This window comes from Phragmites australis, chromosome 5, assembly GCF_958298935.1.
Source record: "Phragmites australis chromosome 5, lpPhrAust1.1, whole genome shotgun sequence".
NCBI lineage: Eukaryota > Viridiplantae > Streptophyta > Magnoliopsida > Poales > Poaceae > Phragmites > Phragmites australis.
In genome coordinates this window covers 28,725,456-28,747,554 of record NC_084925.1, presented here as the reverse complement: position 1 = coordinate 28,747,554, position 22,099 = coordinate 28,725,456, and the positions used below count along the sequence as shown (strand labels likewise).

Sequence of the window (22,099 nt, the reverse complement as noted above, 5' to 3'; positions counted from 1 at the left end):
TATTATATGTACCATATATGGATTAAGTCTTGTGAGTACCTTCGTACCCATACTGCTCTTTCAAGTTGCAAGCGAGAAAAGGTTAGCTTCTGGCTACTTCATGTCTGCCGATACTGACGGTGGGCAAGAGTAGTGTCATCTACTCTTGTGACGAGGTTTTGTTTGGAGCCCAAGGACATATGGTTCCACCGATCTTTTTGTTATTATTAGGTTTTAATTCTTTCATTGTGTAGTTTATCTCTTGTAAATTGTTGTAATTGGTTGAATGCTTAAGAATTTGTAATATAATGTTAATTACTCACTCTTTATTAAGCTTTGTTATGATGTTATATGTTAAAAAGGCATGTGTTCTGATCTTAGAAAAAAAACACGTGCCGAGACTAACAGGATGGTATTCTGATTAATTATTCTAGTTATGATTATATAAATGATCGACTTAATGATTAATTAGAATACTATTTGGATTGTTCCTCACACCTATTCTCTGGTGATGGGTGGCATTACCTTTAGATATTTAATATCAATGGCAGTTAATCTGGAATTGAAAATGAAATTGATAGATGTTGTGACCACATATCTTTATGAGAGTCTAGATTCAGACATTTATATGAAGGTATGTGAAGGAATACTATTGTCAAATCAGGATAGAGTAAATAGACATCTTTATAGCATACAATTGAAGAAGTCGTTGTATGGGTTGAAACAGTTAGGTAGAATGTGGTACAATTATTTGAGTGAATTTCTTGAAAACGAGGCTACACAAATAGCATGGATTGTCCATGTGTATTAATAAGAAGGTTCCAGAATGGATTTTGCATAATATCTGTATATGTAGATAATCTGAATATCATTGGTACAGAAGAAGAAATAGAAGAAGCAAGTTCCTACTTGCAATCTGAATTTGAATGAAAGATTTGGGTAAAGCAAATTTTGCTTGGGCCTACAACTAGAGCATGTGGCAAATAGAATCTTTGTACATCACTCAAACTACACTCAGAAGGTGTTAGAGCGGTTTGGTTTTGACAAATCATTTCTCGCTAAAACCCCTATGGTCGAAAGGTCATTACAAGCAGATCAAGATCCCTATAGACATAGAGAAGAGGGGGAGGAAGTATTGAGATTGAAATTCCCATACTTAAGTACAATAGGTGCACTAATATATCTGCCTAATTGTACTAGGCCAGACATAGTGTTTGCAGTAAACTTACTTGCACGATACAGTGCAAAGCCCACTAAAAGTCATTGAAAGAGTTTGAAGGATATTCTGCGCTACTTGCAAGATAGTAAAGATCTAGGTCTATTCTAAAGAAAGAATCAGGACCTAAGTTCATTGGATACGTAGATTTTGGGTACCTGTTAGACCCGCATACAGCGAAATCACAGACTAGCTATGTTTTCTTATATGGTGGAGTTGCAATTTCCTGAAAGTCATCGAAGCAAAGCCTTGTATCTACTTCGATGAATCACTTGAAAATAATAGTTTTATATGAAGCTGTACGGGAATACGCATGCCTTAAAAGAGTGATCAATTATATCTAGCATTCATGTGGTTTGAACACTATTAACACCCATACCATTATCTATAAAGATAATGATGCATGTATTGCACAAGTGCAATCGAAATATATAAAAAGCAACTTAACGAAGCATATCAACTCTAAGTTCTTTTATGCTCATGAATTGTATAAGATGAACGAAATAAATGTAATGTATACTAAATTATGTGAAAATCTTGCAGATTTATTCACTAAGTATCTCCCCGTATCTACTTTTGAAAAATGTGTTCATGGTATTGAGATGATGAGACTTAGAGAGTTGTATATTTCAGGGGAAATTTTTTTTCACATAATATCAATATGAAGAATTAAATCTTAGTCAAGAATATTAAGTGCCCAAAGTTAATCATGAAGATCATTTGAAGCATTTTAGATGAATTGTACTATTTTTTTTTTCCCTTAGATGAGTTTTCCTAAAGTTTCTAATGTTAAGGTTTTTAATAAGGTAATTCGTGTGACCATATCATGAGTTATGTACTCTTTCTTCAATTTTTTCACTAGTTTTTTTAGGAGTTTTGATAAGATATGTGCATTTCGCGAGAAGTGCACGATAGAAAGTGTTAGAAAACCTGTAGTTTTATAATAGAATTTGACTCCGTCTTAATCTCTAAAGATTTGACCTTTTTGAAATAGGTCTCTACCATTTAGAGATTGATTCTATCTCTTAAGGTGTTTTGACACTATATATACATGGTGTCTCTCTTTGTAATTGTTTTTTGAAAAATCGCTGAACTATATTCCTTAGCAGCCGTTTCTCAACAAAATCAAGCGTCGAAAATGAAAAACACTACTGTACTGCATGCCGTTGATGTTGCATGCGTTCATCCACGTACTATATACACGCCACGTACAGTGAGTGACATGGATATGCCCAGATGCTACCACTATTACGTAGCTTGACCTCCGACTGCATGCTTAAAATGGTACCCAGCTTGATTTGGTCCGATTGGATGGTTTTGGCGTACGGTGCCTCGATAATTAACATTCTCTCAGTTGATTTTCTCTCGATTATATGAAACTATGAAAGCTAAAAATCAGCTATATATCAGATGATGCATGTAGGCCTAGGCCCATGATGCATCGATGCGACCAACGGCAGGAGGCGGCATTGGAGAAGGTTCCCGTGAACTAGATTATAGCATCTTATATCTATAAAAAACTTTTAAATTTTTTCAATAGTGTTTTGAATTTTGAGAGTATTGAAATGCTATATTTTTATTCTTGTCGCTCTTACCACAGATGACATGATTATAGAGTTATAAAATTTCGAAACAGACATATATATTTATAATTTTTGGATTTATAAAAGTACAAAAATAAAAAAAAAATCCATGTGAGTGGCCCCGCGGCCCGGCCGTCTCCCGCTCAGCTCAGCGAACCGAGCGAGCTAGCAGGCTGGGCCACTCCCTCTGTTCATTCTCTCCGAAGGGCCGAGCCCAGGATTCACTTCTCTCCTCTCCGCTCCGCGTGCTCTCCTTCCTGCTAACAATAGGAGAGAGGAGAGGGGGCGCAACGCAACAAATGAATGAATCCATCGGCTTCCAGGAGGAGGCGGTTAAAACGGGTGGGACGCCTCCCTTCCCGCGGAAAGAGGGCGCTCCCCACCCACCATTAATCTCTCTCTCTTCTCTCCCCACGGCCACCAGCGCAACGCCGCCGCGCGCTAGCTCCTCTCCCGCGCTCTCGATTCACCTCCTCTCCGCGTTTGTTTTGGGGAGGTAAGGCTCATTGTATGATCGATGATACCGTCCGTCCCACGAATAGCTTTCAGCATTTCTGTCGCATAGATCTATCCTCTGTTTGTTTCTCGATGTATATGTACATAGTTCGCTGCGCGACCCTCTCCTCTTCTCATCGGATTTCTTCCTCCTCCTGATCGATCTATCTCTTCCATCGTTACAAAAGAATTATTCGAAATGCATTCTCGATAGATCCAGTGATGATGCTGAACATGTCAAATCCAGGTCGTGCGGCATGATCTGCTGACCGCCCCAAACCAACCCCGCGCATCATCCAGTTCGGCGAGGAGGAGACAAAAGAAAGGGGAAAAAAAACAATGTCTTGCTGCGGAGGCGCGGAGGAGGACAGCTACGGCCCGCCGGCCAACCAGGCGGCTCCGCCACCCAATGTCAACGCTACCGGTACGCCCAGCCTGCGTCCCGCTCCACACTGTCGTCGTCGTCGTCGTCGTGGCATCACGTTGAATCCATTCATCGTTCTTGATCCCACTGATCGTGCGACGGTGCGTGCAGGCAACAGAGGCGGGCCGAGGGGACCGGGGGCGCCGAGAACCGGTGGCCCGGCCAAGCCCGTCAACATCGACGTGCCCGCGATCCCGTTCGACGAGCTCAAGAGGATCACCAACAACTTCAGCGACCGCGCCCTCATCGGCGAGGGCTCCTACGGCCGCGTGTACAACGCCACGCTCAGCGACGGACGCGCCGCCGTCATCAAGAAGCTGGACCCCAGCGCCTCGCAGGACTCCGACGCCGACTTCGCCGCGCAGGTCACCTTCCTCCCTGCAACAACACTGAGAATGCCGTGCCGACGACGCACGAGTCTTTCTAGCTCACTCATGCTCTCTAACAAACAGTTTTGTGGTCTTGCCTCGTCGCCATAGATAGCGATGGTCTCCAAGCTGAAGAACGAGTATTTCCTCGAGCTCGTGGGCTACTGCTTGGAGGATGGCAACCGCATGCTGGCCTACCAGTTTGCAACAATGGGTTCGTTGCATAACATACTACATGGTGCGTCCCCTTCATTTTCTTTCTATCTATCTATCTGTGGCAACGAGCTGTCGTAACAGCTTAATCGATTCTGGAACGGTGTAGGGAAGAAAGGGGTGCAGGGTGCCGAACCGGGGCCGGTCCTGAACTGGCTTCAGCGTGTGAAGATCGCTTACGGAGCGGCGAGAGGGCTAGAGTACCTTCACGAGAAAGTCCAGCCGTCGATTGTTCATCGAGATATTCGGTCCAGCAACGTTCTTATATTCGACGATTTCAACTCCAAGATTGCTGATTTCAATCTGACAAACCAGGGGACCGACACCGCTGCGCGGTTGCACTCGACTCGTGTGCTGGGAACTTTTGGATACCATGCTCCAGAGTAAGATGAAGAATGACTTGGCATAACAATTTGCATTTGTACAACCACTTTTGCTTTAGCAGCATTAGCCTTACTCGAATTTGGTTTCTGGATCCGTTTCCCCAGATACGCTATGACAGGCCAAATCAATCAGAAGAGTGATGTCTACAGCTTTGGAGTGATTCTTCTCGAGCTACTGACCGGAAGGAAACCGGTCGATCACACCATGCCGAAAGGGCAACAAAGTCTTGTCACTTGGGTAATGTATTGTGTTATTCTCTCTCCCATTTTTTAAACTTATATGTTACTTACCTCCTTCGATAGTCTCCTAATTGCAAATGTGTGAGTAGGCCACTCCAAGGTTGAGCGAAGATAAAGTAAAGCAGTGTGTTGATCCAAAGCTCAACAGTGACTATCCTCCAAAGGCTGTTGCAAAGGTATACAAGAAAATAAGCTCACAAACATGGCTCATCTGTTTTCAAGAACACTTCGCCGGATAAGCTACAGTGAGTTACCGATGTTTCTCATTTTTCAGCTAGCAGCAGTCGCAGCGTTGTGCGTTCAGTATGAGGCTGACTTCCGACCGAACATGACGATCGTCGTGAAGGCGATACAGCCTCTTTTAAATTCGAAACCACCCGGGCCAGTAGAGCCGCAATCCTGATCGATCACAAGAGAGTTTTAGTCTGCGCCCCGCTGATTCCTGAACTCTGTTTCTGATCACAAATGTGTGTTTAAGGAACCACGCACCATTGTTCCATCAATCCAGCGCGTATGCTTTTGTAAAAAACACTGATTTGCTGGTACTGCAGGATACATATAGGGCCATTTCGCTAAATGTTAATCTGGTATGCTGAACTCATGTGTTTTTTGTGTCTTGTGACAATGTGTGGATCTGTATGTTGTTTCCAGTTAGACAAATTGGAAAGAAATCCCTGCGCATCTTTCTCTCTCTCTCTCTCTCTTAACACTGAAGATTGAAGAAAAGCTTACTAACTGGTGTGGCGAATAATGTGCGCCATTGTTTGTCATGCTTATACCTCAATATGTTTTAATTGTTCTTTCATGCTAGAAAACTTGGCAAGCATTGCATGTGGCACACCTTTGATATGACACATCCTACGTGAGATCATGGAGATGAGTGCAAGCTTCCAATGTTTCCAGATGAAATACAATCATAGACAGAAGAAATGAAACTGAATCGGAGAATTAGAGCCTACTGGCAGGGTTTAACATACAATTGCCGAGTACAAAGTCGAAACAGAGTCGAGAAGGTGTAAACCCTGGTAAATTCAAAACTTTCTTATGCTTACCAAAACTTCGATTGACAATTGGAAAAATTACTACATACAGTGCATGTGCATGGTTTCAAAACTTCCAAGCTAATCAATGCTTTGCGTATTGGCTGTAGTGCTTTTGCATATGTGACGAGATTACGGCTGCTAAGTGGTAAGTAAGGCTCGTGTTTTCGCTTTATAAAAGCTGGAGAATCATTGTTTGAACACTTTCTGATGGCAACCGGAGAAATTGCCTACCCTTAGCCAGTGGCGGAGCTTGAAGAAGATTGTTAAGGGGGCCAAGCTAAGAGATAGACCCAAATACACACTAAATTTGGTGTTTTTGTTAGTATGTAGCTGATGAATATTAGAGTTTTCCAAATAAAATTTCTAGCCAAGGGGGGGGGGGGGGGGGCATGGCCACCTCTGGCCACAAGTAAGCTCGCCCCCTGCCTTTAGCATTTGAGTGCTGCACTGAACAAGAGGTAGTTAATACCAGGTCAGCAAAATGGTAAAAAAATTTGATAAACACGAGCTTTGCCTAAAAAATAATAAATAAGGTCAGAAAAATTTCAAATACAGATTTAGTATAATGTGCCACAATGTCAGATAACTCCTAAGTAATGCAACTGCATTAAGGCAGTGATCGGTTATTTTATTCCTTACCCCGAAACCAGATATATGTCAGGAACAATTTTGAAATAAGATCATAATGGCAAAGGTGAACAGTACCATGACATTCCCTCAATAGTAGCCATTGAATAAACAAAACTGGAAGGTTCAGGTTAACTCCTAATGTTACTGTTAGAGCAGTAATAGATCGCAAGGGTTATTTTTCTGTCCGACAGCTGAAGGATACAACGGCACACAGGCACAGTGCCATTATGGTTTTTTAGCAAACCAGTGCCATTATGTTTCAACGGAAGATATGCTGAATCTGACAATTTCAATATGCCTCCCATCCCAAGCTCTAGTTTAGATGTACGTATATATGCCTACTGAAGAAGTTACTATTTATGTATTTCCAATAAGAACAACCAAAATATGAAGCTAAGACAACGTATGGTATATCATGTAAGCACTAGAGTGCAAAAGATGATGTCATGCGCAAGGAATAAGAAAATATTATGAAGACAAAAATTAAGCCTGAAAATTTCTAGTTATTTTAATGGTATAAACTTCATGCTGAAAAGTTGTCAACAGGCACTCACATGTAAATAAGAAAGTGGCATAAGTTAAGATATCATGTGTACTATCAAGAAAGTCCCCTGCCGAAGATGACAAACACATGTTCTCAGATCGATGTACTCCAATTGATCATCACTAAGTGTGTGTAGCTCCATCTAGCATCTTAACGGCTCCCTTCTTCATCAATTTTTTATGCACGACTCCTCTAGAACACAATTCACCCAGCAATTCTCTTGCTTCCTTTAACAAGCCCTCATAAGCCAAGCCTTCAATCAGTATAGTGTAAGTTGATTCATTCGGCATGCAGCCATTCGATATCATGTAATTAAACAGGTCGATAGCGTTGTGTGTTTCACGCCTTTTGCAGAGTCCAAGAAGAATAGCATTGTACAGCACCGCATTGGGCCTTATGCCCATATCTTGCACTTTACAGAATGTTCTAATCGCCTCTTCAATTCTATCTTCTCTACAAAGACCAGAAGCTATTGTTGAATAAGTAATTATATCTGGCTGGAGCCCTTTGCTGATCATCTCATTAAGCAGCTCTAGTGCTTCCTTTGTCTTACCAGCCTTAGTAAGGCCATCGATGACTGTGTTGTAACTAATCAAGACCGGAGCACAGCCTTTGTCCTTGAGTTGATGAAGCAATTCAATAGCAACATCAACTTCGCCATTGCGGCAGAGTGCAGTAAGCAGAGTGTTGTATGAAACAATGTCCGGATAACAGCCCCTGGACACCATTAGTTCCACAAATGCCATCGCTTTATCCATCTTCTTTTGCTTGCAGAACGCATGAAGAAGCGGATTGTAACTCAATGAGTTAGGCGTGCATCCGTACTTGGGGATCTGCTCAAGAACTTCCATTGCGGGCTCAACCAATCCTCTACGGCACAAGAAACTGATGAGCATATTAAACGTTACCACGTTCGGAGGGCAACCCTTCTGGGCCATCTCAGCCATGAGCTCCTCGGCGTCTTCCCACCGTTCTGCAGTGAACAAGCCCTTCAGCACAATGTTGTAGCTAACAGTGTTTGGCTCGCACCCATACGAGGGTAAGTTCTTCAAGAACTGGATGGCGTCGTCCACCCGGCCTTCCTGGCAAATACCGTTGACGATGACGTTGTAGGTGACAATGTCCGGGGCGCACCCCTTGGCGCGCATCTCGTCGAGGAGCTTCATGGCCTGCTTGTAGCCGCTCCTCTTGCACGTGGCCTCCAGCAGGATGGTGTAGGTGACAACGTCGGGGACGCACCCACGGCGGAGCATATCGTCCAGCACCGCGAGGGCGTTGCCGGTCCGCCCGCGGCCGCAGAGGCCCCGGATTAGCGTGTTGTAGGTGTACGCGTCGGGCTCCACGGGCATGTCCGCCGCGAGCCTGCGCGCGGCGTCGAGCTGCCCCGCGACGCAGTACCCGGCCACCATGGCGTTGTAGGCCATGACGTCAGGCTCGCACGCGGCCAGCACGCGGCGGGCGTCCGCGGTGCGTCCCGACGCGCAGAGCTTCTTGATGAGCGCGGCGCAGGGCCCCGCCGCGGCGGGCGAGGGCGGGTCGAGCCCCGCGAGGGAGTCGACGAGGCGGAGGGCCTCCTCGAGGTTTCCGCGGCGGACGAGTGCGCGGAGGCGGTCGGTGGAGGTGGAAGAGTTGGCGCGGTGGGGAGCGGCGGTGGAGGCCGCGGCGACGCGGGGGACGAAGTGGAGGTGGTGGGTCCTGCGGTCGGGGACCTTGGTCGCGGGGAGGGAAGGGTAGGCGTGGGAGGAGAGGAAGGTGAGAAGGGCGGCGGACATGGGGGACGGCGGCGCGGCGGGCGGAGGCGCGGCCATCGGTGTCGGGCGACGCGGCAGCTCAGCGGCGACGATAAGGTCAGTGGAACGATGGAGGGAGCTCAGGAGACTAGACTCGAACACTAAAGAGTAGCGAATGGGCTATAATTTTGGTGCAGATTAATGGGCTGGGCTAAAACTGGTAAGCATGATGGAAGAATCTCGGCTGAATGATGGCAACCTCGAAGCCCATGAATCAAATGATGGACTTGTAAGTGTGACATCATCTTCATTTTTTTTTTAAAAAAAGGAACATACCTTTGTTGTTCTTTCTTGAAGGCCACTAATCTTTTTTGTTATGGGCTAAAACAGATTAATGGCAGTATCATCTCTAGGGATGCGATTTTTGATTTGTTAGATATATCGACCCAAAACCAACCCCATTTATTCTCTCTCTCTCAATTTCTTGCCGCGTCCAACCGAGTGAATCGCTTACATGCTGCTACGGCGTTGACGTCAAATCCAGTTCTCCATGGTCTTGCCGTCCTCTCCCTGCAGCTCGTTCAGCACCAAGCTCGTTCGGCAAATTTACTCCCAACTTTTCTTCACCATCCTTTGGTGTTGTTGTCTTGTTGATTACTGTGTCTGCGGGAAAGAGATTAGGATGTCTTTGAGCAATCAAGGATTCTAGACCAAACTGTACCGTTAATGGAACTGACCAGAAATGATGGCCAGCTGTGGCCACATCTACGCACTGCCACTGCTGCCAGGTGCCAGCCAGTAAAAACTACTTTTTGCCTCGTTAAAAAGCTCGCTAAAAAAACTTCGTAGGACAAAACTCAATCTAAGAGAAAAATAATACAACATTTAACCTTGTTAGATTTGATTGTGACTATGGATCATGCCGATCATGTGTAGGGATGGCAACGGGGATGCACCCGTTGGGTAGTGGAACCCCGTACCCACACCCGTGCAAATCAAAAACTCCCGCTATCCGGCCCGTACCTACCCCCGTGTGGGTAACGCATCGACGGGTTACCCACACTCGATAGCCCGTCAAGGGAAAGATCCGACGATGGCGGATGACCCTGTTAAGCTCACGCACCGCTGCCGGTACGTCTTGTCCTGGACATCCTCGGCGACAAAGACCCCCGTTCACATTGGTGTGAGTGGTGCCGAGCTTGGTCACCACATACCCATCATAGTGGAGCTCAAGCTACCCACCAAGAAATTTGGTCGTTGGCTCGTGCCTGATGGCAACGAAGAGCCTAACCACCTGGAGCTCAGAGAACTCACCGCTAATGACATTCTTGACCTTGATGCCAGCCAATGCGCCCCTGTTCGCACTGTCGTAGGCCTCAATGACCTCGGAGTCCCAAATGATCTAGATCTTAAGGTTGGAGAGCGTCCGTGCCTACATGTCACACCCGATTTTAAAGGAAATAAACCAGATGTATTCCACATGTATACCAAGATTAAATTTTCCATACATGTAGCGACGTCATTAGTGATAATATAAACTGTGTCTTAAATAACGAAAACATTCCTTACAAAAGGACCTGAAGGTCTGAAAGAAAATACCAAGAAATCTTCAAATGGCAGCAGAACTCCCATCCATCCACATGCGTTGTCCGGGGGAAACACCAACCTAGGATATGGCCTTCAAACGACGCCTTCCTCCTTCTAGAATTTAGCACCATCGTCCGGGAAGTCTTCGAAAGATTCACCTTCTGAGCAGCATCCGGATGTTTGGGAGAAGGCAAGCGTGAGTATACAGAGTACTCAACAAGTGAGGGAAAAGTATGACATGCAGGCTATTGACAAGGAAAAGTTTGACTTGAGGATTACTGCGACTATGCCCAACTAAACAAGACTCAAATAACCTAGCAACCTATTTACTAGATTAAACTCCAACAAATAAAGAACATAGCTCATCAGATTCCATCCGACTACCAGAGTCACCAGATATCCCATATCTGGCTACCGACTCATCGGGAGTTCCACTACCTGACTACCCAAACCAACCCTTAGTATTCCCATCTAATCATGAAGAAGTCCAAGCCCGCTCGTAACCGCGAGCACGGCTGATCGATCAGTTTTATTACTTTGCAGAGTTTGCACACTTTACCCATGAGTCGTGATTCCCGTTTTGCTTTACACTTTCGGGGTGTAGAGCTGGGGTCTCACTACAAGGCCGTTACAAAGTACCTCCACATCTATAAGCACCCACTAAGGTTTCATCGCTAACAGGGATTCCATCCACTGCAGAGGCCCCCTCTTGTGCCACTTAACCAACCATTGGTGCGTACAGAATATGAAGGGCACTAATTACTTGGCCAGGCCGTACCCATATAGGCCTCATGGTTGTGCTGTTATGCCGGGTAATAGGCTTCACAAACCGGTCCTTAGGATCCCACACAAGAACATACACAGTCCCTGCTGTGTAGCTCCACCTTATACTAGCCATCTAGTTGGGATCCCTAGTTCAAGTTACTACAAGATTATCATTTCCCAAATACTTGTTTCATAGACATTAGTCAAAATTCATAATTATTCCAATCCCTGACTGCACTAGCATGACTACCCTTTTCATGTCCCAAGACCCAAAAGAGGCTACAAGAAATTGTCACACAAATTCTAGTAAAACCCTATTTATGGGATTTCATAATTGAAGAAGCATGTAGCTAAGGAAAATAAAACTATAATGTCCTATAATGGCATCAAAGTGGTCAAGAACACTTGCCTTCAAAAGCAGTCTGCTCGAAGTCTTCAAAAGCTTGGTCCTGAAGACTGACACTCTGCTCGTCTCCTAAAGCCAAAGCGCACACCGGAAAGTAACAAACAAACATCTAAATACAGCACACAAAACAGGGGCAAAAATCTCTAAAAAGGCTACTAAAGGAAATTACACGATGCTACGATCTCGGGAGCGCGAAAATCACCTAAATCGGAGCTCATATGAAAAAGTTATGCTAGTTTTACTCTACAGGGGCTTTTCTAAAAGGTTACATGGACTAATTTGTGAATACAGAAGGTTCTAGGGGCTTAAGTGCAAAGTTCAAGGACCTAGCTGCAATTATTCTAAAGTTCAGGGGCCTAAATGCATAAAATAGAACTATCTAAGGGCATTTTTGTGAAAACAGTAAAGTCTAAGGGTCTATTTGCAAGTTTACCTAATTTCAGAGAATAACTTGATTTATTTTTGTACTGAAAACCCAATTTATTGCGCAATGCTGACGTCACAGGCTGACATGGCGGCTGACTGGGCTCAAGGGCTGACGTGGCTTGCCACGTAGGACAGGAACACCCACGTGGCGCGCTGACGTGGCTCGGCTTGCTGACTGGATTAAAGAGAACACGTGGCAGCTTCTAACTGGCTAGCGAAGGGGTACGGGAATTTCTAATCTCGGGCGCTCATCTCAGATCGGACGGCCAAGGCTGATGGCGGGGGGCGGGGGGAAACAAGGCCGACGGCGACCGGAGAACGGCGGAGCCACCTCGGACTTCGCCGGAGACGCTCTAGAACGCGCTACGGGCTACCATGAACTACGGGAAACGGCACAAATGAATGGGGAGGGCACGGGGAGTCTCACCGAGAGCTTGTCGACGGTCGGGGAGTTCCTGGCGGTGGTCGGCAATGGAAATGGCGGACGGCGACGGTCGGAGCTCGGTGAATTCACGGCTGCGATGATGGAACGACTCAATTGGCGGTCGGGACGGCTTCCTGGGGAGCATGTGGAGATAGAGGAGGCGTCAATTAACCACAGGGAGCTTCGGAAAAGGGTTGATGACGGCGAGGGGCGGCGGAGCTTACCGGCGGTCGGCGCGAGCACGGTTCTGGCGGCGGAGGGTCTTCGGCGAGCAGTGAAACAGACTCCACATGCTCCGGCGACGCTGGCGCTGCTCTCAGACGCAGCGGTAGGAGCTCGGGTGCGGCGGAGTGCTCGGTGACGACGGCTATGGAACTCGGGTTTTCTCGGTGAGATGAGGAGTGGGATGGCGGCGCGCTGCATGGGGGACTAAATAGGCGAGGAGCGTGCGGTGCCGTTGCGCGGACGTGGGCGCGTGGGGCGGGGCATGCCGGCGAAATCGGACGACGCGCGCGAGGCGGTTGTGGGAGCGGGCGCATGCGCGGGCGCGGCATGGCGCGGTGGAGACGAAGGCGCCGACAGGTGGGGCCCGGCGGTCAGCGGAAGTGAAGGAAGAGTCGGGCTGGGCTGCGCTAGCTGGGCCGAGTTCGATTGGTTGGGCTGGGCCGCGAAAAAAAAGAACGGGCGTCACACTACATGATCTTGGACACCCAGAAGGCACTGCGGCGGTGGATGATGTACACTTGCGAGCCGTACTTGGTGAGGAAGTTGGCCTCCTGTTTGTGTGACAAGACACATGGATTGCTGGATTGGAATTGGATGCCAGCGAAGGGGCAGGGGGCAGCTAGAGGCATGCATGCCGTGAGAGCGTGGGGAATCGATGGGTGGGTGGGAGAGGATAAGGATGGGTCATTTATGCTTTAGGGTTTTATGTTTGTTTTAGGCTTGGGCCTTTCAATAGCTATTGGGCCAGATCGCTGGTGGAATAGAGGATCTTGGGACCTCATGGGTTAACGGGTACGGGGAGTAGAAGAATAGATTCACACCTGTTCCACCCGATGGGTGCTGATTTCACCTGTTAACAGACTAGTGGGGATGAAAATTGCCCCATACCAGACACTAATGGAGTAATTACCCATTGTGTCTCGAGTATCGGGGCCCATTGCCATCTCTAATCATGTGGTCTAATTTCACATAAAATTTCACCAAAGTTTAAATGACTTTGTTCTTCCCCTAATCATAGGAGCTATAGAGTATTAAGCTTTGAACCTATCAAATCTCTCTTATGGCAGGACCTTAATTCTTATGCATGAGAATCCATATGAGATATTCGCTCGCCCTTAAGACAACAACCATGAAAGTCTCATTCTTATTCTATTGCTTTATAGTCGTCCTTTTAAATAGATACAAGCAAGGACCTTGTAACCCTCATAAGGCTATTTTGGTTTCACAACTCATTGTCCTCGTAGGAAACGTGGGATTGCAAAATCCATGAGTGATATAGTTTCTCATTTCTACCCTAACCTTTTGCCTCTTATTGATATTGTGCAATACATGCTCGTATAATCCTCCACGAGGATTATAGGATATATTGGTTGCAATACCTCAATATTACTAGATGGCAGGTCTAGTTTTTGTAACATATCTCCAGATGATTTTTTCATAGACTTATCCATATAACAGATGTACCATCATAGAGCATAAGTAGTCCATAATTTGGCATAGTGGAGATTGTACTATTTTGCCAACTCCATGTATGATCACCGGTGTCCAATTCTTGCAAAGAATTTTATAGGGCACAACGACTATCATACTTTGCAGGCATGTTGATGCACTATATGTCACCAGATTTCATGAATACAAAGAATCACCTCAAGTCAAGTCGTGATACACACTAGTGATATTTGTGTCATGCATATAGTCTTTATCCTTTCTTTGAAGACATGCTTGAAATCATATCACGGTTTAGCAACATATCTTGCTTTTGTTGTGCCGGCTTGCAAGATATAAATATGAAACTTCGTTCCAATATTTTTAGGGTCTAGATGGGTCATAATCCACTTTAGGATTATCGAATCATTGGTGTATCAAGCACATAAGGTTAATTTCATTAAGCCTCTTCTGCAATCTCTTGCAGGTGTAATGACTGGATGTAGAATGGTTCCCTGATACCACTCAATCTTTATGTAGATATTATACCTTGTAGTTAAACATCTACCTCTACATCATATTGAATGAGAACGTGGCCCAGCAGAGGAGGCAAGAGAACGACCCTCAAATTGTATGGACAACCACGCCCACGGTGGCGATTTGCAACATAGTGATTGAGAGGAGGAAGGACGCGTCGGCGCAGTGTGTGCAGAAGACTGAGCTTCTGTCCGAGCAGGGTAGACCAACGACGTGGATGAGGTGGGCGCTTGCTAAGCCTCGTAGGTCGGTGGCCCAGGGGAGGTGGGGCAGGTGCCAAAACACAGAGGCTAACGACATGGAGGAGATCATCATGAATAGGGATGGAAATTATGTCTGATAACCCATCTACCCATGGGTAAATACCCTAATGGAGTCGGGTATGTTCCTTGTTCTCTACCCATGGGCACGTTCATGGGTGAGTAGCTCTGCTTGATGGATAGACAAACAAGGGTATGGATAAGGCTTATCAGTGTCTATTTACCTGTGTACTCATATGATAAGTGGACTCAAAGGTGAAACCCCAAGTCCCCAATGGGCTGCAGGCATGGTAGAGCTCCCCAATAGCAATGTCTGCTAGATTTTTCTTGCCCACGGGCAACGAGTATGATCCCAGTTCTTTGCCCATTGCTATAAACGGACATATCAGTGGGTGAGAAAAATCTGGCAAGCATGGGTGCAAAAGATCTCTACCCATACCCGTCACGTTCGATTGCCATCCCTAGTCACAGAGGGAGGAGGATGTTGCATGCTGAGAAGGGGAGGTCAATGGCGTGGTGGAGAATGTCGCACCAATCAGGGGAGCCCAAATTGATGAGATTAATTGGTAATTGATTGGGCTTTATAGAAGGAATGGAGACCAAATTATGGCTAATTGATATGTAACATCATTGGAGTAACGTAGGACATAGGATCTATACGAATGGAAAGAGAAGATTATTTATACAAAAAGAAGGAAAGAACCGACAACCGACAAGAAGGAAAGAACAATGTCAAAGCCCGTCTTGACCGCAGTTTGGGCGATACTAACTTTCTGGACAAGTTTGGTAAAACTACAGTCCATCATTTACAGATGACAAAAACAGATCATGATGCCATGTTGATTGACATATGGGGATTGATGCACCAGGGGAGTTCTGGTGGGCCTGCTAACGACCCACCTAGATTGGTGGACAAACCTTTCAGGTACGAAAATATGTAGCAGCAACATCCTGAGTATGATAATTTTATTTTTCAATCTTGGGATCCAGGTATTGGAGTTTTAGCCTACAGACTCTTTCTTCATCATTGGCAAATATGCAATCCTCACTGAAAAACTGGGATAGGAAGGTTTTTGGTTCTGTTCAAAAACAACTAAAGCAGCTTCGAGTCGATTTGGAGAATGAGAGGAGTCAAACCCTTTAAAGGGGCCCTATAGATCGAGAGAAAAAATATCATGAGGAAATTCTCTATTTTGCTTGCAAGAGAAGAAATGATGGTCAAACAGCGGCCACGAGTAACTTGGCTTAAGACCGGGGATAAAAATACAAGCTTTTTTCAAGCTAAAGCATCAGTAAGATAGCGAAGAAATAGAATCTTTTGCCTGTAAAAAGCAGATGGAACTACCACTTGCGATCAGGAGGAGAGGGAGGTGATGGCCTGAGATTTCTACAAACATTTGTTTACCACACAGACCGATCTTCAACCTAACTTAGTGTGCCAATATGTCCCAGTCAAAGTGACTGCTGCTATGAACGAAAATTTGGATAGACCCTTTTCATCTGAAGAAGTGGAAAAAAGCTTTGTTTCAGATTGGACCTAACAAGGCTCCAGATGTAGATGGTTTTAATGCCGGTTTCTTTCAAAGGCACTGGGAACTTGTGAAGGATTGTGTCACCGCAGCTGCTCTGGGCTTCCTCAATGGAGAAGAGATGCCTCAGGAGGTGAACAATACCCTGTTGGTTCTCATTCCAAAGGTAACAAACCCGCAAAATTTGACTCAATATAGACTTATATCTCTATGTAATGTCATATATAAAATTTGTTCCAAAGCTAAGACGAAGAGACTACGTGGAATCTTGGATGAGATTATCTCAGAAGAACAAAGTGCTTTTGTGGCTCGGAGATTAATTTCGGATAATGCGCTAATTGCATATGAATGCATCCACTATTTGAGAAAGAAGAAAGGAAAGAATGGTGCTTGCACGGTCAAATTAGACATGACAAAAACCTACGATCGGGTTGAATTGCAATATTTAAATTCGGTCATGAAGGCTTTGGGTTTTTTTTCTGATCAATGGGTGGACTTCGTTATGAAATGTGTGACATTGGTGACTTTTTCAATAAGAGTGAATGGAAGGTTCTCTCCTTTTCTTATAAACCATCTAGAGGTATCCGATAAGGTGACCCGATATCCCCTTATTTGTTTTTGATCTGTGCGGAAGGCCTTTCTTGTATGTTGTGGAACACAGGACCACAATTCTTGTCACGTGGGATTCGAGTAAGCCGGTACTCACCATGGATTTCCCATTTGCTGTTCATAGATGACTACATGCTTTTCACTAAGGCATCAGGTAGGGGAGCAGATCATATTGCAACCATTCTTGACCGATATCATAAGGGCTTGAGATAGTTGGTCAACAAAAATAAATTGGCAATTTTCTTTAGTTCCAATTGCAATACAGTAAGCAAGCAAGAGATGCTTTCTGCCCTTCAAATTCCAACTAAAGCGCTTGGGGAAAGGTATCTAGGACTCCCTACAACAATAGGAAGAACCGTAAATGGTACCTTCGATTATATTGCTGATAGAATGAGGAGTTGTACATATGGTTGGGGAGAAAACAATTTGAGTTGTGCTGGAAGAGAAGTTCTACTCAAGTCAGTTGCCCAAGTGGTGCCAACATATTCTATGAGTTGTTTTAAGTTGCCAGTGAAACTTTGCCAAAGAATGACATCTTATATCTCACATTATTGGTGGGGTAGCTCTGTGGACAGTCATAACATCTATTGGCTCAATTGGAATCATCTTACTTGCTCAAAAAGGGATGGTGGTATGGGCTTCAGGGACATCAAATTGTTCAACTAAGCTCTGCTCGGTAAACAAGGATGACGCTTGCTAACTAACTCTGAATCATTATGCAGCCGGGTAATTAAAGGAAAATATTTCCCAGATGGAAGTGTCCTTACCGCATTAGGAAGAAGTGAAGCTCACATACTTGGAGGGCCATCCTTCGTGGTCGGGATGCTTTGCGTATAGGTCTTAATTATTAAAATAACTGGGCAATGAATTTCGGTGAATATAAGGAATGACAATTGGCTCCCAACAACATCTTGTTTGCAGCCACTTATCAGGCAACCAAATGTTACACTAAACAAAGTTAGTGAACTTATGAATGGTAACACTCGGATTTGGAATCAAGATCTGATATGTTAGAATTTTGAACCCATTGATGCTGAAACAATTCTACAGGTGCAGATTGGTAATCAGTTAAGGCAAGATATAGATGCTTGGACATTCGAGAGACATGGTATTTATTCTGTCCGATCGGCTTATAGAATGCTCAAGAATGCACAAATATCAAGTGAAAATGAAACAAAATCGAGAACGATGTCATCTGATCACCAAGCAAGATGGTGGAACAAAATATGGTCACTCAAAGTACCACTTAAGATCAAGGTGTTCTGGTGGAGGGTATGCAACAATTTTCTACCATAAAAACAAGAACTTAAGCGTCGCCATATTGAGCGGGATGCTTTCTGCTTAGCATGTGGTAATCCAGAGGAATCTATGTTTCATACTGCCACAGAATGCTCTTTTGCGCATAATTTTTGGCAAACGATCAGGGAGATGACAGGTCGCAAGATGCTCAGTGGAAGATGCTGCAGTGTTCATTGCTGGCGTATGGTCTTTATGGAATGGCAGAAATGAACACCGTTATGGCAGAGAAGCGTGGAATCCTCACTATGCTGCAAGGCACATAGCTGAGATGTTACAATACTTTCTCTCAATCAGAAATCCTATAGGCCAGAAGGGCCATAAGTCCTAACACACATGGAAACCACCATGCCCAGGTTTTGTCAAAGTTAATACAGACGCGGCTTTTTAAGTGTGCAACTTAGGAAGGGGCCTCAGGTGTGATTATACGAGATGAGCATGGCTCCTTTAAGGCAGCAGAAGCTATTTTTTATGAATGCTTACCAGATGTCATTACCGCTGATGCAGTGGCGATCCGTGATGGACTCAGACTTGTGGTCAATATGGGTTATCATAGGATGATTATGGAGTCTGATAATATTTCAGCGATGAATTTGCTACGTTCTAAAGATGGAGAGCGCTCGATAGTTGCTGGTATCTGGCATGAAGTTCAGGAGCTTTGTAAGAGAGTTTTGATGTGTCTTTCTCTTTTGTTCCCAGAGATGCAAACAGGGTAGCTCATCGCTGTGCAATCGAGGTCTCATGTAGTGTCACGCATGTTTTGTGGACTGATACTGTCCCAAATTTCTTAGATCAAACCTTAAGGACAGATTGTAACCCTGCTATCAATTAGTAAAGCTCCTGACTTTGCCCAAAAAAACTGGTATTTTTATGTTAGTATAGATATGTAGGACATGGAAGAACCACCTGGACGGCAGGACAGGACAGGACAGGACGGCAAATCGCCATCAGGACAGGGAGGGCAACCAGCCAGTTCACCACCAGCCATTCACTTCCCCACACGGCCAGACCAACCGAGATCGGCCACCGCCACAAAGCTCAAAACCAAACACGCCTTCAGCTCATAACTCCATCCCCCGTCGGTGCTGCTCCAAACCACCAGCGCAAGCTGATGCCTCTGCCATGGCGGGCTCTGACCCTCACCGCAGCCATCCTCCTCCTCGTCTCTTCTTCTCCCCTGTCCTACGCTGCCGCCGCCTCGCCCTACCCGGCTCCGGCTCCCGCGCCGCACCACTCGCCCCCTCCGCGGCAGCCGGCCGCGTCCGCCAACTGCCCCCGCGCCGCTCCGCCGCCCCCGTCGCGACACCGCGCCGCGCACCGTCGTCGCGTGCATCGGCTCAACTTGGGCGAGAGGCTCGGGATCGCGCTGGCCGGCGTGGCCGTCGCAATGCAGGTGGCCCTCGGCGCGTTCCTCGCGGTGCGCGCGCGGCAGCTGCGGCGGGCCGTCTAGACCGAGGAAGAGGCGGCGGCGTGACCGGCGATTTCTTGCAGCCTGGAGAAGAATTCCTATCAGACGTTGTTTGTACACTAGCCTGCCTCTCTCTCTGGCTCACGCGCGCAGGGTGGGTGTGATACGTGATCTGAGTAGCGCCATTAAAATTGTTGATCCGAAGCGCGTCAAATGAAATCTATGATGGTTTCGCACTCGCAGCGACGACATGACAACATCAGAATTCAGAAAGAGTACCAACTAGCTTCGATTAGTGCACTGCATAGCTGCATCTCCATTGCATGATTGCTTTGCTCCGAGCTCGACTTGGAACGCCGATTCGTCTCTCCCCTCGTTGCGTCAAGCACCTCCTCGACGCAATCATCTCCGACGCAATCCGCCATTTTCCTCCCCTCCCCATCGCCTTGCTTCACCCAGGATTTCGCAATTCGCCAATTCCGATTCAGCGCTGCTCCTCGCAGGCGGCGAAGTGCAAGGGCTACGCGGAGGACGCGCGGCTGAGCAACCGGAAGCTGGCGGTCGGCACATTAAGTTCCGAGTAGTCTTAATCACAAAATATCTATATTGGTCAAAAAATGTTTTAGATTTATATTAAGTTTTATATGATTTCAGAGAGAATCACTCACATCTAAAATATAAGTCATTTTAGCTATATACTAGTTATATGACCGCACGTTGCAATAGAAGCCAAAAATATTCATGAGATAATATAGTTGATTAATCGAGCTAATGCAAAATAACACGACACAACCAATTGGTAGCAAGATCAACTACATCATGAAGAGGGTATGCTTCAACAAAAAATGCATTCGGTATTTTTATAACTCAAGGTACTCTGACTGTAATATATAAATAGTAATTGAAGTTAACATTAAGAACCACCATCCAAGACAACCATTATAAAATAGAAGTTAACATTCAGCACAACCATTCTAAAGTAAATACAATACTTGAAGGTAACTATAATCAACCATTTATTAATAAAGAAATAATTCTCATTGTCATGCAAAAGAAGAGGGGGATATATTGGTTGTATCATCACTGTCACATAAGACATACATGACTAAGTATGCCAGTATAACCCACCTGCTTTTGACAATAAAGGAAAATCAAGTTACATACTTAGAGCACTTGTAACACTTAGCATTTCAGCTCACTTTTGTTATGGTCTTCCTTTTTTACAATAACACTTGCAACATAAAATTATTTACAATCCCATCATCTCCGCGGAAGTATACCGGTAAGTGCATGCCATTTGTGCACCTCTGAAATGTTTACCACCAAAATTCTTTGTGGTGAAATTCTTTGTTGCTTATATATATATATATATATATATATATATATATATATATATATATATATATATATATATATATATAACACATGTTCTAGACATGTGAAATTAATATATTGTGACAGAGGCAAATAAAATTCATAGGAAAAAATAATTGACAAACAAAAGGTTGAATATTCACCCCTATAGATGGAAGAAAATAATGATATATTAATACTTTTTAATACTGATAGTACCTATTAATTATAGGTTTCTGAACTAATTGGAAGTTTCTAAATAATTGAAAGGGGAGAAAACGTGAGACCAACTTTAATTGTGGACCGTTTAATCGTATAAGATGTACGGTGGAGATCATTCGAATCTTCAAAAACTCGTCATTTTATAGGAGTATAGATATAGAAAACCCGACGGTAAATATATGGTAGGAAAATATTAGATGTTTAGATATGTAAGGTAAATAATATGAGATTGAAAGTATTTTTGAAAAAATGAACGATATCTAACTTTGTAGCGACTATTTGATCAACTCGAGTGGATAGTAGAGATAGATCGAATCTACGATAACTCGTACATTTTATAAGAATATAGATCCTCAACACGACCATCTCCGATGTACGGCTGGGATGCTAAATCCTACCCCCATTTTCCTCCTCTCCCCATCGCCTTCCTATCCCCATGATTTCACAATTCGCCAATTCGGATTTAGCACTGTCCTCATAGGCAGCGAAGTGCAAGGGCTACGCTGAGGACGCGCAGCTGAGCAACCAGAAGCTGGCGGTCGGCACATTAAATTCTGAGTGTTCATCACAAAACATCTATATTGGTAAAAAAAAGTTTTAGATCTATATTAAGTTTTGTATGATGTCAGATAGAATCACAAGTATCTAAAGTATAAGTCATTTTAGATCTAAATTGGTCAAAAAAGTTTTGACTATCAATATATAGATAACTATGTAGGTTGGTAATATAAGATTGATGCTACCGGATGTATTATGGAAACAGTTTCAAATGGGGGACG

The 22,099-nt window shown here is 44.8% G+C and overlaps 3 protein-coding genes across 4 annotated transcripts; 2 read left to right on the top strand and 1 right to left on the bottom strand.

Moving 5' to 3' along the window:
- The first annotated feature begins 3,612 nt into the window (after positions 1-3,612).
- LOC133919120 (probable protein kinase At2g41970) lies at positions 3,613-5,675 on the top strand. 2 transcript variants are annotated; one of them, XM_062363389.1, is made up of 7 exons: positions 3,613-3,697; positions 3,809-4,062; positions 4,177-4,303; positions 4,388-4,661; positions 4,767-4,899; positions 4,991-5,077; positions 5,176-5,675. In XM_062363389.1, exons 1-7 carry the CDS (start codon positions 3,613-3,615, stop codon positions 5,302-5,304), a joined length of 1,089 nt encoding a protein of 362 aa, XP_062219373.1. In that variant the 3' UTR covers positions 5,305-5,675. The 2 variants fall into 2 exon arrangements, with proteins under 2 accessions (XP_062219373.1, XP_062219372.1); XM_062363388.1 differs by having other exon boundaries at positions 3,613-3,712.
- A 1,382-nt stretch (positions 5,676-7,057) lies between these two features.
- Positions 7,058-9,005, bottom strand: LOC133919119 (pentatricopeptide repeat-containing protein At1g09900-like). The gene has a single exon (XM_062363387.1). The coding sequence runs from the start codon at positions 8,924-8,926 to the stop codon at positions 7,241-7,243; it is 1,686 nt and encodes a 561-aa protein (XP_062219371.1). The 5' UTR covers positions 8,927-9,005; the 3' UTR covers positions 7,058-7,240.
- A 10,255-nt stretch (positions 9,006-19,260) lies between these two features.
- Positions 19,261-20,363, top strand: LOC133917554 (formin-like protein 2). The gene has a single exon (XM_062361435.1). It carries the CDS (start codon positions 19,449-19,451, stop codon positions 19,785-19,787), a length of 339 nt encoding a protein of 112 aa, XP_062217419.1. The 5' UTR covers positions 19,261-19,448; the 3' UTR covers positions 19,788-20,363.
- Positions 20,364-22,099: the final 1,736 nt, after the last annotated feature.

What these genes read in the sequence shown, in the direction of transcription:
- LOC133919120 (XM_062363388.1), top strand. Translation starts at nt 3,613, where the DNA reads ATGTCTTGCTGCGGAGGCGCGGAGGAGGACAGCTACGGCCCGCCGGCC. An exon ending in TTTGGATACCATGCTCCAGA is followed by an intron (nt 4,662 to 4,766) that starts GTAAGATGAAGA and finishes CCGTTTCCCCAG; the next exon opens with ATACGCTATGACAGGCCAAA. An exon ending in AACAAAGTCTTGTCACTTGG is followed by an intron (nt 4,900 to 4,990) that starts GTAATGTATTGT and finishes ATGTGTGAGTAG; the next exon opens with GCCACTCCAAGGTTGAGCGA.
- LOC133917554 (XM_062361435.1), top strand. Translation starts at nt 19,449, where the DNA reads ATGCCTCTGCCATGGCGGGCTCTGACCCTCACCGCAGCCATCCTCCTC.
- LOC133919119 (XM_062363387.1), bottom strand. Translation starts at nt 8,926, where the DNA reads ATGGCCGCGCCTCCGCCCGCCGCGCCGCCGTCCCCCATGTCCGCCGCC.